General features: G+C 42.9%; 1 protein-coding gene across 1 annotated transcript in view; it reads right to left on the bottom strand.

Moving 5' to 3' along the window:
• The window catches only part of IDE (insulin degrading enzyme), a 59,311-nt gene extending 41,400 nt beyond the window's left edge, over window positions 1-17,911 (bottom strand). Inside the window, exons 1-4 of the mRNA XM_069980121.1 lie at window positions 17,771-17,911; window positions 2,870-3,054; window positions 2,277-2,484; window positions 500-669 (exon numbers count right to left, since the gene is read on the bottom strand). Of these exons, the coding sequence (XP_069836222.1) occupies window positions 500-669; window positions 2,277-2,484; window positions 2,870-3,054; window positions 17,771-17,850 (643 nt within the window). The 5' untranslated portion in view covers window positions 17,851-17,911. The remainder of the gene's footprint in view (window positions 1-499; window positions 670-2,276; window positions 2,485-2,869; window positions 3,055-17,770) is intronic.
• Between the last annotated feature and the right edge of the window lie 225 nt (window positions 17,912-18,136).

The raw sequence follows: 18,136 nt of genomic DNA, 5'->3' as shown, positions 1-18,136 counted from the left end.
TCTGCTTACACACAGAGGTGCAACCGATAACAATGGACTTTACTGCTGCACAAAAGATTCAATCGTCCACTCGTTGGTTGATTTCTGGCCATTTTACACGGGCCAATTATAGGCCGATTGAGCATTTCTAGGAACACTCAACGCCGATAATCAGTCCATGAACTAGGACCCAAACATTACAGAGGAGCTGCAGAGGAAAGTCATGTGACCAATAGTGACATAATTTGTATTTATAAGCACTATCTGGGGGGCGGGGGTTGCAATCTAAAAGGATCTGTCTTTGATGAGACAACCCCTTTAAGGAATCGGCAGACAGTCACTAGATTTATTCCACATAAACAAAAAATAAATAAATAAAAGGAGGGGTGGCGAGGGGGGGGGGGGAGCACAGCCAAATCTTATATCAAATACTTAAATGGTCTTCCTTTCCTTCTAGGCACACACAAATTGTTGGGACTCATTATAGTAAAGATCACCCAGGCCATATATATATGCACACCTGTTCCAAATTTATGGAAGGGGTGTCCAGGGTCTCCTGTCGCCTTCTCCAGCTGGAAGAGTCGCCATGCGTCATTCATCAAGTTCTTCTCGTGCTCAGAATCCACTGCATTCACTTCCCGATCCTTACAGCTCTCATCGAAAAGAGGGCCCAGGAAAAACTGGGAAAACCTTAAAGAAAAAAATATATATATATATTTTGATTAAACTTTTGTTACTAACAAAGGAGACCTTTGCTGGACGGTCCATGTGCTTAACAGGCTCTAGACTATGATACTCCTGTGTGACATCACTGTTCTGGCCTCACCGAGTGGTTAGTGCTAATGCATATAAACACTGGTCTACGTATACAGGGCTATCTGCTGTCTCTGTTATCACACCTACTTCACTGTCATCAGCGCCATAAATGTAGAATATGCACCAGAAACCTCGGTCTAAAGTTGTCTTTACACAGAAAGATTCATGTGACAGATTATTAAAGCCAAAGCCAGAAATGGATTAGAAAAGAGGAGAAATCTCATTCTTTCCTTTTTGACCTGTTTCCTGTTTATAGTCTGTTCCTGGCTTTGGCTTCAAAAATCTGGCAGATAAATCCTTGTGTAAACGCACCCTCATATGTTGTGCATGTTTATTGTGTGTTTCGGTCTGACTTTCCACTGTGTCTGACAATAGGGCGTGGTTGTCAAAAGGGCGTGACCTAACAACCACCACCACATACCTTTATAGTGACACATTTGACTCACCTTTAATGTGCCACATTATACAATACTAATCAATCTGAGCCATTATTAGTTTTCCAAAATGTTCAGTTGATGGCATACACCCTTAGCTTGGGACATCAACGCATGATTGATGGGGCTCTCCTTACAGAGGCACAGAGAAATAAACACAAATGTGCACTTAATGCTCTTCACCTTACAGAGGTTAAGATAAGAACAGCCCTACACCTATCCACAGGTTGCATGTGGAATTGTGCAGCAAAGTAAATGACACTGAGCTACAATCTATAGACAAGATTGGTGAAGTTTCTGGAAGAAAGCTGTTTATTTTTTTATTCTCTGTCATCACTTTCATGGTGCCTGAACCAAAAGTCACAGGGATAACTCTCTCCCTGTTTGGGTATAGGGAGAGATCAATCAAGGGTGGGAGGGGTGCGGAGAAGCCACCAGGGACCGTCACTATTATCTGTGGGTCAGTCAGTATAAAAGTGATGATAGGTTCAATTAAGGGTGCCTTCACACCTAGCAACTCAAGTCTGTCAGGTCCTGGCAGATCACTTTCACTACATACACACAGCGGTCTGAACGACCGCTGCGGGTATGTAATTCTGCCAGCCCCTTAACCCCTTCAGCTCCCGCTCCCACTCCGCTGTATACATTACCTCTCCTCGCTGCACGGGTCCCAGCATAATGCTCTCTCGCCCGGCCAATCAGTGGCTGCGGCAGAGCAACACACTGATTGGCCGGGCGGGAGAGCAGTACGCCGGGACCACGTGCAGCAAGGAGAGGTAATGTATACAGAGCGGGAGCGGAGCAGAAGCCGGGCGGCAACTTAAGGGGTTAAGGGGCCGGCAGAATTACATACACACAGCGGTCGTTGAGACCGCTGCGTGTATGTAGTGAAAGTGATCTGCCAGGACCTACCCAACTCGCAGCGTAATTTACGCTGCGAGTCGCTAGGTGTGAAGGCACCCTTAAAGTGTATTTTGTTCCTAGTCTTTTAATTCCTAGTCCCAGAAGGTTGTTAATCTCACAGATCAGACACCATGTTACTTTTACCTGTCCAACGCTCCCTCAAGGTGTTCATGGGATACATCAAAGTAGTAGTTAGTATGTTCTCCACTGGTAAAGGCATTGGAGCTCCCTGCGTGTTCACTTAGGAACTGGCTGTACTCATTCTCTTTGGGGTATTTCTTTGTGCCCAAGAAAAGCATGTGCTCACAGAAGTGGGCCAGCCCGGGGATGTTGTCCGGATCAGAAAGGGATCCTGCCATGTAGAGAAATTGCAGATAGTTTAGCACAGTATGCTCGGATTAAGGCCACATGAGCAATAATTCAGGATTACAATAGAAGAAATGAATAATGTACTGAGAAGTTTTGCTGTATGTGTAAACTAATCTGTCTGTGACTACAATGGGGTATTTGCTTACATACAGGATGTCCATAGAAAAGGAATGCAAACTAGGAGATCTATGTATACATCCCCTATCCCACACGCTCTCCATGTAAATATACTAATGTCTATGCTCCTAGTCCTTGGGGTTTACATTATAAAATCATTTAGCACAACCCTTGAGTGTGTCCTGTGCTTCATTAATAGAAATACCCATATGCGGGATAGGAAGCATTTGCAATGTTCAGAAACATCATACCTATGTATACATCCAGAGCTGCGGAGGATTTGTCGGTTGTGGGGTCACTTATAAGCATTGCTTTTATCCCATTCACCAGCTCCACGCCCCGATACTCCCTCTTGTCTTCCGGGGACTTGATGATGTCATTGACAACTCGTTTTACTGCAAGGGAGTTCATTTTGCTATAGGATTTAGGCTGAAATCTGTAATGGGAAAAAAAGTGAATATAATATAAATCTGGGAAGGTGACAAGAAGTCATATTCTCCATACCAGTTTGTTTTTTTAAAGTGATTTTCTTATAAAGACAACTTCTGCCTACAGACTTCGTAAAGGGAGGCGGTCAGCAATACGTCATAATTTAAGGACTTTTTCTGCCAAAAATCTGAATGATTTTGCTTGCCTTGTATTATAATCAACTGCTAACTTAACATATATGAACTCAACTATTAGTGTCCATAAGTAAGGCTGTGTTCACACGCTGCTGTTTCATTGTGGTACTGCATCATTTAATTGCAGCATTTCTGGGAAGATGCTGCAGTATCGGGGCAGTACTGCAATGAATCGCCAACGTGTATGAACATAGGCTACATTCACACGTTCCTGTACTTCTCAGGACCATATATTATGTATGCAAAAAAAGCATAAGTAATCTGTATTCTTTATGGATCCATAGAAGTAGAAAGTTGCCAGGATGAGCAACCACCATGACATCAGATTTACGGACCCGTATTTTGCATACCATACTTTTGATGACGGACACCAATAACTTCTATGGGACAATCTGTGCTGTGATTATAGTCTGCACAGTCATTTTTTGTGGCACGGATTACAGGCTACTCACGGATCCATAAAATGACAGACGTGTAAATAAGAAGGAACAGGTCCCTCCTTTTGCCCATAATGCAGCTGATCAACAATTATTTTTGCCAATAATCAGTCCGTGTAAAAGGCCCCTAGTCCAATTCCAGAGAATGAGCCACAATAGCAGACATAGCCCACGGGCAAGGAGCAGCTGCTCTGTGAGAACATTTTCAAGTGACTTATACCTCCAAATAACCTATGCTGCCTCGGCTGCTTGACTAGATTCTACTTAACTTAAAGGGTTTATTCACACATACAGCATTTTCAGCTGCATATTTCTGGGCTTAAAACGCATAATAAAAGAAACAGGTAACAAAAACCTGTAGCCAATAATACTGAAGATGTGAAAACAAAAACTCATACATAACCATGTGACTAGTGACATGTGCCCCTTTAAGAAACGTGATCAGCAGTTCATAGCAGGGGGGAAAAAAAATAAGCAAGAGAAGTCTTTTAAGGACGTTTCTGTCATTCCCCGAGCCGAGGGAAATCCTTCACAGAATGCTGAGCGTGGGCCAGAAACATCATCCCTGGCTGCAACCTCACAGACCGCGCCAAAGTATCACATGGTGATATCATAAGGCCAGAGTAAACACGCTGCGCCTCCTCACTGACAGCCGGGAGCCTTGTCTGCAGGATTAGCATGCTGAAAAAAATATTTGTTACACAGGGTTATTGTGGTTCAGGCCTGACAGCAAACACACAGACCAAGCTGTAATGCTGGAGGAAAGCAGCAGCCACCCATTGGGGAATTGCATAAATAGTAGTTACTTATATGTTCCGTATATTCCAGTGATGGAAATAAGTTTATACCCCAGCGACAGCCTGCAGATCCATCAGCCGTCTACAAACTATAGGAAAAGTGCACTGACTGCCGATAGTGAAGGGGACCAGCCGACCATCTAAGGTGTATGGGGGCTCCCACTACTCCTATCAGTGAACAGAAGGATCGGGCATGTTGGATTTCAGCTGCTTGATCCTTTTTTTTTTTTTTTTCTAGCCGCTCCCGATGTAGAACACTCGATCTAGGCATACATGTATATGAGGGCAAAGAGAGTCGCGTGCTAGCCAACAAGCCTCGGGTCTTAGCCGACTTTTTGCAGGCAGCAGGAGAAGGGAAGAGTAACAATGATTTAACGCTTACCCTTGCTGTGCCCACGATGCTGTGCCAGAAGGCATTAACACCCCCCCCCCCCCCCCCCACCAAGTTGTGAGGACGTCATGACTGGGGGAGATAATGCCTGTCCTGGCTGATGGACTGGCCGTTCAGCCAATCTATGACTTGAGCAGCACCCCCTTTAAAGGAGAAGAAGTCCTTTAAAGGTCCTATGGCCAATCCCACTGCTCACAGGAAGGGGTAAGTCAGTACTTGTAACAAGGTTTGCCCCCCTGCCCGTTGCCGGCTCTTTTAATTTGCCGGACTCTGGGGTGTGTTCTAACGCATTACCCATTTCTATACCAGACTATACCATCATTGGCAAAACAACACAAAAAACAAAGTGAGTAGAGATCTGCTGTGAGAAACATAGTGTGAGAAATAAGCGGATACAGATTGATCACATATTCACAACAATCAGGACCCGAGACATCTGATCTGCTGGTGATGGTATTGAGGTCTACAAGGCCAGACAGACCATACAACTACGCCCAGGAAACCCTCTCCCAATGCAGATTATATATATCGGATCTCAAAACAATGCAAAGAAAAAATAATTAATATATATATATATATATATATATATATATATATATATATATATATATATATATATATATATTATATATATATCCAGATAGGCAACATAATAATAGCACTGTCTCACAGAGACAAGTCTTGGCCTGACCACAGGTCTTATGACCCAATGATCTGGCCACCAGTCACAAATGGATGCAAAAATACATCTGTTTTCTGGCATGGAAAAAAACCCTCTTGACAACAGCTTTACAGAAGAACCACCAATCCACGATAGCAGTAACCTATAATTTGCATTTGCAGACAAACACATCCATAAAAGCATGTCTATGGAAAAAACAACACCCTGTAACGTAGGTAAGGGCAGGAGCAATAGCACAGATACCTGCCATCCATCCACGGCTGTCACTCCGACCCCATTCTGCATGGTTACACAAACATAACATATACGTCCAGGAAACAGACCGGTCACTAGTGCTGTACATTTAATCTATGCAGGTCCACAGTTCCAAAACAGAATCTGAAATCGGCCTTAAGGCCTTACTACACGGGACAATTATCATTTGAAAAATCATTTAATTGTTTGCAAATGAACCATAATCCTTTTGTATAACAGCAGACATCGATTAAACGATTTGGACCTATTTTTATCATTGATCGTTTGCCCATCATTCGGTTTAATAAGATGTCATTCGCAACAGCAAAGACAGGACGACTGCAAGAACGATCATCTTTCCGTGTAATTGGGTAAACGATTTCAGGTCGTTCACCATAGTGGTAGTTTGAGAACGTTTATCGTTAACCATCGAAAAATCAATTCATGGAATAGGACCCATAGAGTTTGTCTTAAAGTGGTACTGTCACCCTTCCCCCATTGAATCAATGGACAGTGTAGGCATGGGTTTCGCGGAGTTAAAAAAAAAACAAAAAAAACTATTTTCAAGCAAATTCTAAAATTTGGACTGTCCTGTGACTTGACCATCAAAACCTGTTGTAAACCTGGAAATGTCCTTTAATTTGACATCTGTAACACATTGGTACAGCTATTTTAGGACATGTCAATATGTAAAACTGCTGTGTAACAGCCCCCCCCAAACAAGTGTCTATATACCCCAAGAAGTGGGGAACACAGCCTGTTAGTATGCAAGGAAGCCTGACTGCAGAATTTCTTAGCTGTTCGTATTGTTAGATCTATAATGTAATGCATCTATAGGGGAGCAGCCCGGAGAACCACGCTAGACACACTGCTGTTTATTCACCTTCCATCGAGGTCGATGAGCGTTACGCAAGTTCATGTAGTTTGGCTGTTTTTTTCTGATCCTCTTCAGCAGCCTTAAGCAGATCAGAAGGGGTTGGAGAGCTTTCCGCTCCGAAGGGGAATAAACCTTTAGGCCAAGTTCACACACTGTATTTAGTGGTAAAACAGCCATTGTTTACTAACAGTGCTCAGGAACATTACAGTCAATGGGACAATGGCTGTAGCGTACATACACTGTATACATTACAGTCGTTGTTCACCACGGCCGCACAAAATAATTGACAGGTCTATTTTGTTCACCGAACTGCTGCCGTGGAAAACAGGCTATGCTGACAGTGAGAAGTATAGCTGTTCATCCAGCTGATACCGCAGTACCGGCCGGATGAACACGTAAGACAGCGGACATTGTTTGACAGGATGTGAACATGGCCTTAGAGGGGGTTTTCTATCTCAGCAAGTTAACCCTTACTCACAGGATAGGGGGGTCACAAGCAGATTGGAGGGAGTCCGACCACTGAGACCAATCCAGGGAACAGGAACATATGATAAATGAACTTGGAAAAGTTCGGCAGCCCCAAAGAGCCTGAATGGAGCAGTGACAGAGCGGGCTCGGAGCACTCTTATTAGAGCCCTGTTTTGGGGGTTAGTCAGCAGTCCATGCTCCAGCGGCTGGAGTCTTCTGCTGTTTTCGTAACTCACAGGTGAATGGAGAGCTGTATGCACTTATACAGTAACCCCCCTATTCACTCTTTACACGGACACAGTAGCCATCAGCTGCCATACCAGGTGGGACGGGGGTGGAGGAATCCTCCCGTTCTAGAGACCAGTACTTTAGCCTGTGCCCAGGAGCAGTAATATTACCGGGGCGGCAGGACTGCTAATGGTAACCAGACTGATAAGACGACGCGGTGCCTGCAGGCACGAATACATCTACATCTGTAACTTCATGAATAAAAGATTAAACTGCTAAGCTGAGCCGCCACCAAGTAGATGAAGCCTCACAGGCTGCTGGAACCTGTCACCTGAGCTCACAAAGGTCACTGGTGCAGCTCACAGCGTGCGAGTCCCCTCCTGGATCAGCACGTCCTGACCCCACGTTACACAACTCACTGATATACAGCCAAGAACAAGGGCTCAGGGCGGCGTGGCCATCACTTGCCCTCCTGGGGGGGAAATTAACACAAGGCAGATTTTCAGGTGATTGGGACACCGTGACTACAGGCTGCATACACTCCAGACAAAGTCTTCCTCTGTTGTTGTGAGCAGCGAGGGTCCCAGTGGTCAGAACACCCCCCAGACACACAGTGATCAGCTTGTTACACCCTATACTGAGGATACATGAGAATACACAACCTTACATGCATCCCACATGCCTATAGATTGTGGGCAGCGACAGTGCCAAGAAGTGTGCTGTGTAAGAGATACCACAAGTGTCACACCTACAAAGCACTGGTTACACTCAGCGTCAGTAACCATCTCAGCTGGGACAAAGCCTGTCAGTATGGATGAGTAGATGGAGCGCGGGCTCTGGAGGGTTTTGGGGAAGTTGCCTAAAGGACCATGATCAACAATAGACATTTCTGTAACGCGTCTGACACAATGTATACTGAGGTCAATAGACAATACAATGTCACCTCTTCACAACCACTTTGCACACTTCCTGTGTAATTTAAAGCAAATGTACTATCAGGTGCATCGCTTTAAGATTTTCACATGAAGAGACTGGCGCGGGGGTGTGGTCCTTTTTTGGAACGACGCTGGTCTATTCCCAGGCACCGACCCAGCCTGAAGCACTGGAGGCAGGCCGGCCGACCCCCAGTGTAACGAAACCCTTCCCCTTCTGCGACGCAGCTCCATTGATTCTAATGACTGGTTAAAAAAAAAAAAAAAAAAAAAAGGTACGGGCACGTGGCACGGGCATCCCCACAACGGTCTATCCCTTTAAAAATCTTAAAGCTATGTCCCTGATGGTACATTCCCTTTCAACATTTCTTGCCTCCAAGGAGACAGAAACAAAAGAGATGGAGACCCCAATAATCTATAGATATAGCCGGGAGAAGCACGCAGCAGTGCACTTCACTCCCTGACTCAGTGCTCCATCCCACCGACTGTAGGAAACAGGCTCCATAGACTTACACCAGTGGCAGGCCAAGGAGAGAAGTGCCCTGGTCCCTGCTTCATTTTGCTATATGTGACAATCAGGGGGGGGGGGGGGGGGGGGGGGGGGGGGTCTCACCACCCGTATTGTGGAGACGTCTTTAGGGATTAGTAGCGCTCAGACTGCATGCGCCTTCTCCATAGGATTCTACCGCACTGCTGTTGGACTCTTTAGTTCATGTTTCTGAGACATATCAGAAGTTTGTTAGATGACGGGGACACTATAAAGCAGCACTCCGGGGACAGTCCTCAGGATACACTATACAGCCATGCTGCTAATTCACTTACTTACTCTAGCTTGGAGGCCAGGCAGTCTGGCTGACGTATCACATGACCAGTGTGGAGCAGAAGTCACTGTCCCTGAACGCTCTCCTTAAAGGAGAAGTGCGGCAAAATGTTTTATTAAAGTATTGTATTGCCCCCCAAAAGTTATACTAATCACTAATATAGACTTATTACGGGAAATGCTTATATAGGCTTTCTTCCCTGCACTTACTACTGCATCAAGGCTTCACTTCCTGGATAACATGGTGACGTCACTTCCTGGACAACATGGTGACGTCACTTCCTGGATAACATGGTGACGTCACTTCCTGGATAACATGGTGACGTCACTTCCTGGATAACATGGTGACGTCACTTCCTGGATAACATGGTGACGTCACTTCCTGGATAACATGGTGACGTCACTTCCTGGATAACATGATGATATCACGACCGGACTCCCAGAGCTGTGCGGGCTGTGGCTGCTGGAGAGGATGATGGCAGGGGGACACTGAGGGACACAGGGCACTGGAGGGACACTGGGCATCCCTCTGCCATCATCCTCTCCAGCAGCCACAGCCCGCACAGCTCTGGGAGTCAGGGCGTGACATCACCATGTTATCCAGGAAGTGACATCACCATGTTATCCAGGAAGTGACATCACCATGTTATCCAGGAAGTGAAGCCTTGATGCAGTAGTAAGTGCAGGGAAAAAGCACTTTATAAGCATTTCCCATAATAAGTATATATTGGGGATTTGTATAACTTTTGGGGGGCAATACAATACTTGAATAAAAAACTTTTCACTGGACTTTTCCTTTAACAGACAGACAATCGTGAAGCTGTCAGCTCTCTCTCCCATCCTTCCCAAACACAGGAATGATCGGCAGAGCCAAGCGAGCCTCTGTTCTCTATGGGGAGGGATGAACCAGAGACCTCTGTCTGTGGCTCAACTCTCACAGAACAAAGAGGTTGGGTGGAGAGTTTCGAGCAGGCCCAACCTCCATCACCACGACATTGTTCAGGAGAGCCTCAAACCTCTTATACTGATGGCCCAACCTGCAGCCAGTATAAAATGTGCGGGGACATGAACTCCAAATAACTTCAATGGTAAAAAACACACAGATGTGGAGATGGCTGGTAACTCTCTGATCCCTCTGACATAACACCTCACATATACACAAAGGTGGGGGCTTAGTTATCGGTCATATTGTAAACAGCAGGGACCCCCTTTAAAAAATAAAAGTCAGAGGGAAAGCTTGGTGCCCTATGGAGCAGGAGCCTGACTCAATCCGATCAACATCCTATATTACACACCTATAAGGAGGTGGGGTCCTCTGCACTATATTACACATATAATGATATAGATGAGGGGGTAGGGATTCTATAGACTATAAGACCCCTATTTTAATATATATATATATATATATATATATATATATATATATATATATATATATATATATATGGAGATGGTGGGTTCTATACAGATACATACAACAATACACATACTATAACACACATACCACATGCAGGGCCCAGATATAAGATGAGAAGGGGGCTCCTATAGACTATAATACACATGATATATGGAAAGATGCAGACCTCCACTCCAGAAAGACAGATGCAACAGGTGCAGCCAACTCCAATAGGATTGCTAGAGTTTATATAAACTTTAATTTAAAAAGTAAATAAAAATAAGTATATATCACAACGTGTTTAAATAAAAATATGTATATATCACAACGTGTTTAAATAAAAATATGTATATATCACAACGTGTTTCAAGGCCGCACACTCTCTTCATCAGGTGCATCAAGAGGCTTTCCGGCCTTGAAAAGCTTTGTGATATATCCTTATTTTTATATACTTTTTAAATTAAACTTTATATAAACTCTAGCAATCCTATTGGAGTTGGCTGTGCCTGTTGCACCTGTCTTTCTGGAGTGGAGGTCTGCATCTTTCTAATTGCCCCGGCGAGGGTATACAGGATAGGCTGCGCATCAGTTCCCCTCTATACGCTTGGAGAGCTGTGCCTCTGTCTTGCACAACTACATCAGGTGAGGGAATCTACTGTTATACTCCCCTACTTGATCCTCCTTTGTTTCTATGATCCTGCAGCATGGAGCGCTGTCTTCTCTGTGTTTTCTACATGATATATGGGGGTCCTATAGACTATAATACATAAATGATATACGAGGAGGGGTCCTACAGACTATATCCCTCACCTCATATATATTTGGGGGTCTCCTATAGACTGTATCCCACACCTCATATATATATCTGGGGGTCTCCTATAGACTGTTTCCCACACCTCATATCTGGGGGTCTCCTATAGACTGTATCCCACACCTCATATATATCTGGGGGGTCTCCTATAGACTGTATCCCACACCTCATATATATCTGGGGGTCTCCTATACTGTATCCCACACCTCATATATATCTGGGGGTCTCCTATACTGTATCCCACACCTCATATATATCTGGGGGTCTCCTATAGACTGTATCCCACACCTCATATATATGGGGGTCTCCTATACTGTATCCCACACCTCATATATATCTGGGGTCTCCTATAGACTATAACCCACACCTCATATATATCTGGGGTCTCCTATAGACTATAACCCACACCTCATATATATGGGGGTCTCCTATAGACTGTATCCCACACTATATATATATATATTATATATATATATATATATATATATATATATATATATATATATATATATATATATATATATATATATATATGGGTCTCCTATACTGTACTGTATCCCACACCATATATATATATATATATATATATATATTATATATATTATATATATATATATATATATATATATATATGGGGGTCTCCTATAGACTATATCCCACACCTCTATATATATATATATCTGGGGGTCTCCTATACTGTATCCCACACCTCATATATATCTGGGGGTCTCCTATAGACTGTATCCCACACCTCATATATCTGGGGGTCTCCTATACTGTATCCCACACCTCATATATATATGAGGTGTGGGATACAGTATAGGAGACCCCCAGATATATATGAGGTGTGGGATACAGTCTATAGGAGACCCCCAGATATATATGAGGTGTGGGATACAGTATAGGAGACCCCCAGATATATATATATAGAGGTGTGGGATATAGTCTATCTGGGGTCTCCTATACTGTATCCCACACCTCATATATATCTGGGGTCTCCTATAGACTGTATCCCACACCTCATATATCTGGGGGTCTCCTATACTGTATCCCACACCTCATATATATATGAGGTGTGGGATACAGTATAGGAGACCCCAGATATATGAGGTGTGGGATACAGTCTATAGGAGACCCCCAGATATATATGAGGTGTGGGATACAGTATAGGAGACCCCCAGATATATATATATAGAGGTGTGGGATATAGTCTATCTGGGGGTCTCCTATACTGTATCCCACACCTCATATATATCTGGGGGTCTCCTATAGACTGTATCCCACACCTCATATATCTGGGGGTCTCCTATACTGTATCCCACACCTCATATATATATGAGGTGTGGGATACAGTATAGGAGACCCCCAGATATATGAGGTGTGGGATACAGTCTATAGGAGACCCCCAGATATATATGAGGTGTGGGATACAGTATAGGAGACCCCCAGATAGACTATATCCCACACCTCTATATATATATATCTGGGGGTCTCCTATACTGTATCCCACACCTCATATATATCTGGGGGTCTCCTATAGACTGTATCCCACACCTCATATATATCTGGGGGTCTCCTATACTGTATCCCACACCTCATATATATATGAGGTGTGGGATACAGTATAGGAGACCCCCAGATATATGAGGTGTGGGATACAGTCTATAGGAGACCCCCAGATATATATGAGGTGTGGGATACAGTATAGGAGACCCCCAGATATATATATATATAGAGGTGTGGGATATAGTCTATAGGAGACCCCTATATATATATATATATATATATATATATATATATATATATATATATATATATGGTGTGGGATACAGTACAGTATAGGAGACCCATATATATATATATATATATATATATATGGGTCTCCTATACTGTACTGTATCCCACACCATATATATATATATATATATATATATATATATATATATATATATATATATATATATATATATATATATATATATGGGGGTCTCCTATAGACTATATCCCACACCTCTATATATATATATCTGGGGGTCTCCTATACTGTATCCCACACCTCATATATATCTGGGGGTCTCCTATAGACTGTATCCCACACCTCATATATCTGGGGGTCTCCTATACTGTATCCCACACCTCATATATATATGAGGTGTGGGATACAGTATAGGAGACCCCCAGATATATGAGGTGTGGGATACAGTCTATAGGAGACCCCCAGATATATATGAGGTGTGGGATACAGTATAGGAGACCCCCAGATATATATATAGAGGTGTGGGATATAGTCTATCTGGGGGTCTCCTATACTGTATCCCACACCTCATATATATCTGGGGGTCTCCTATAGACTGTATCCCACACCTCATATATATCTGGGGGTCTCCTATACTGTATCCCACACCTCATATATATATGAGGTGTGGGATACAGTATAGGAGACCCCCAGATATATGAGGTGTGGGATACAGTCTATAGGAGACCCCCAGATATATATGAGGTGTGGGATACAGTATAGGAGACCCCCAGATATATTATATATATAGAGGTGTGGGATATAGTCTATAGGAGACCCCCATATATATATATATATATATATATATATATATATATATATATATATATATATATATATATATATATATATATGGTGTGGGATACAGTACAGTATAGGAGACCCATATATATATATATATATATATATATATATATATATGGGTCTCCTATACTGTACTGTATCCCACACCATATATATATATATATATATATATATATATATATATATATATATATATATATATATATATATATATATATATATATATATATGGGGGTCTCCTATAGACTATATCCCACACCTCTATATATATATATATCTGGGGGTCTCCTATACTGTATCCCACACCTCATATATATCTGGGGGTCTCCTATAGACTGTATCCCACACCTCATATATCTGGGGGTCTCCTATACTGTATCCCACACCTCATATATATATGAGGTGTGGGATACAGTATAGGAGACCCCCAGATATATATGAGGTGTGGGATACAGTCTATAGGAGACCCCCAGATATATATGAGGTGTGGGATACAGTATAGGAGACCCCCAGATATATATATATAGAGGTGTGGGATATAGTCTATCTGGGGGTCTCCTATACTGTATCCCACACCTCATATATATCTGGGGGTCTCCTATAGACTGTATCCCACACCTCATATATCTGGGGGTCTCCTATACTGTATCCCACACCTCATATATATATGAGGTGTGGGATACAGTATAGGAGACCCCCAGATATATGAGGTGTGGGATACAGTCTATAGGAGACCCCCAGATATATATGAGGTGTGGGATACAGTATAGGAGACCCCCAGATATATATATATAGAGGTGTGGGATATAGTCTATCTGGGGGTCTCCTATACTGTATCCCACACCTCATATATATCTGGGGGTCTCCTATAGACTGTATCCCACACCTCATATATCTGGGGGTCTCCTATACTGTATCCCACACCTCATATATATATGAGGTGTGGGATACAGTATAGGAGACCCCCAGATATATGAGGTGTGGGATACAGTCTATAGGAGACCCCCAGATATATATGAGGTGTGGGATACAGTATAGGAGACCCCCAGATAGACTATATCCCACACCTCTATATATATATATCTGGGGGTCTCCTATACTGTATCCCACACCTCATATATATCTGGGGGTCTCCTATAGACTGTATCCCACACCTCATATATATCTGGGGGTCTCCTATACTGTATCCCACACCTCATATATATATGAGGTGTGGGATACAGTATAGGAGACCCCCAGATATATGAGGTGTGGGATACAGTCTATAGGAGACCCCCAGATATATATGAGGTGTGGGATACAGTATAGGAGACCCCCAGATATATATATATATAGAGGTGTGGGATATAGTCTATAGGAGACCCCTATATATATATATATATATATATATATATATATATATATATATATATATATATATATATATATATATATGGTGTGGGATACAGTACAGTATAGGAGACCCATATATATATATATATATATATATATATATATGGGTCTCCTATACTGTACTGTATCCCACACCATATATATATATATATATATATATATATATATATATATATATATATATATATATATATATATATATATATATATATATATATATATATGGGGGTCTCCTATAGACTATATCCCACACCTCTATATATATATATCTGGGGGTCTCCTATACTGTATCCCACACCTCATATATATCTGGGGGTCTCCTATAGACTGTATCCCACACCTCATATATCTGGGGGTCTCCTATACTGTATCCCACACCTCATATATATATGAGGTGTGGGATACAGTATAGGAGACCCCCAGATATATGAGGTGTGGGATACAGTCTATAGGAGACCCCCAGATATATATGAGGTGTGGGATACAGTATAGGAGACCCCCAGATATATATATATAGAGGTGTGGGATATAGTCTATCTGGGGGTCTCCTATACTGTATCCCACACCTCATATATATCTGGGGGTCTCCTATAGACTGTATCCCACACCTCATATATATCTGGGGGTCTCCTATACTGTATCCCACACCTCATATATATATGAGGTGTGGGATACAGTATAGGAGACCCCCAGATATATGAGGTGTGGGATACAGTCTATAGGAGACCCCCAGATATATATGAGGTGTGGGATACAGTATAGGAGACCCCCAGATATATATATATATAGAGGTGTGGGATATAGTCTATAGGAGACCCCCATATATATATATATATATATATATATATATATATATATATATATATATATGGTGTGGGATACAGTACAGTATAGGAGACCCATATATATATATATATATATATATATATATATATGGGTCTCCTATACTGTACTGTATCCCACACCATATATATATATATATATATATATATATATATATATATATATATATATATATATATATATGGGGGTCTCCTATAGACTATATCCCACACCTCTATATATATATATCTGGGGGTCTCCTATACTGTATCCCACACCTCATATATATCTGGGGGTCTCCTATAGACTGTATCCCACACCTCATATATCTGGGGGTCTCCTATACTGTATCCCACACCTCATATATATATGAGGTGTGGGATACAGTATAGGAGACCCCCAGATATATATGAGGTGTGGGATACAGTCTATAGGAGACCCCCAGATATATATGAGGTGTGGGATACAGTATAGGAGACCCCCAGATATATATATATAGAGGTGTGGGATATAGTCTATCTGGGGGTCTCCTATACTGTATCCCACACCTCATATATATCTGGGGGTCTCCTATAGACTGTATCCCACACCTCATATATCTGGGGGTCTCCTATACTGTATCCCACACCTCATATATATATGAGGTGTGGGATACAGTATAGGAGACCCCCAGATATATGAGGTGTGGGATACAGTCTATAGGAGACCCCCAGATATATATGAGGTGTGGGATACAGTATAGGAGACCCCCAGATATATATATATAGAGGTGTGGGATATAGTCTATAGGAGACCCCCATATATATATATATATATATATATATATATATATATATATATATATATATATATATATATGAGGTGTGGGATACAGTACAGTATAGGAGACCCATATATATATATATATATATATATATATATAGTGTGGGATACAGTCTATAGGAGACCCCCATATATATGAGGTGCAGGATACAGTCTATAGGAGACCCCCATATATATGAGGTGTGGGATATAGTATATAGGAGACCCCCATATATATGAGGTGTGGGATACAGTATAGGAGACCCATATATATATATATATATATATATATATATATATATATATATATATATATATACATATATATATATGGGTCTCCTATACTGTATCCCACACCTCATATATATGGGGGTCTCCTATATACTATATCCCACACCTCATATATATATAGGGGTCTCCTATACTGTATCCCACACCTCATATATATGGGGGTCTCCTATATACTATATCCCACACCTCATATATATGGGGGTCTCCTATAGACTGTATCCTGCACCTCATATATATGGGGGTCTCCTATATACTATATCCCACACCTCATATATATGGGGGTCTCCTATAGACTGTATCCTGCACCTCATATATATGGGGGTCTCCTATAGACTGTATCCCACACCTCATATATATGGGGGTCTCCTATAGACTGTATCCTGCACCTCATATCTCGGGGTCTCTCAGACCTGTTAGGCGCACAGAAGCCGCAGCACCCGTTCACACTGGCACCCTGCGGCTGCTGACTCACGACTTCCCGCACACAACATACCGGGGGCAGTGCGGGCGGCTGGAGGAGTCGCTGGCGGCCGCTCTTCCCTCCCTCTTACCCGGCTGTAGGTGATCGGGACCCCCGGAGGCGGCTGGCGGACAGGAGCAGGAGGAGGCGGCGGCTGGAGCCGTGTAACATGGCCCGGCACCGGGAGCAGAGGGGAGAGGGCGGCCGCCGTGCCCAGGGCCCTCCTCCCGTCACCCCGAGCCCGCCTCCTCACAGCACACAGGCCCGGCCTCCCGCCTGCCCACAGCCCGGCACCTGTCACACCGCCGCCCGATCCCCGGCCTGTCCTGACTGCGGGGCCGCACTACCGGAGGGGCTGGCGGGGGGCGCGCTACGTGAGCCCGGGGACTGAGGCCCTGCTGAGGCCTGTGCTACCATCACTCACCGAGAGATGGCGGAGCCGGCAGGACAGGAGGAT

Source organism: Dendropsophus ebraccatus, chromosome 8 (assembly GCF_027789765.1).
Source record: "Dendropsophus ebraccatus isolate aDenEbr1 chromosome 8, aDenEbr1.pat, whole genome shotgun sequence".
Lineage (NCBI taxonomy): Eukaryota > Metazoa > Chordata > Amphibia > Anura > Hylidae > Dendropsophus > Dendropsophus ebraccatus.
The sequence above is the reverse complement of the archived record's forward strand: the minus strand, read 5'-3'. Positions and strand labels throughout refer to the sequence as shown.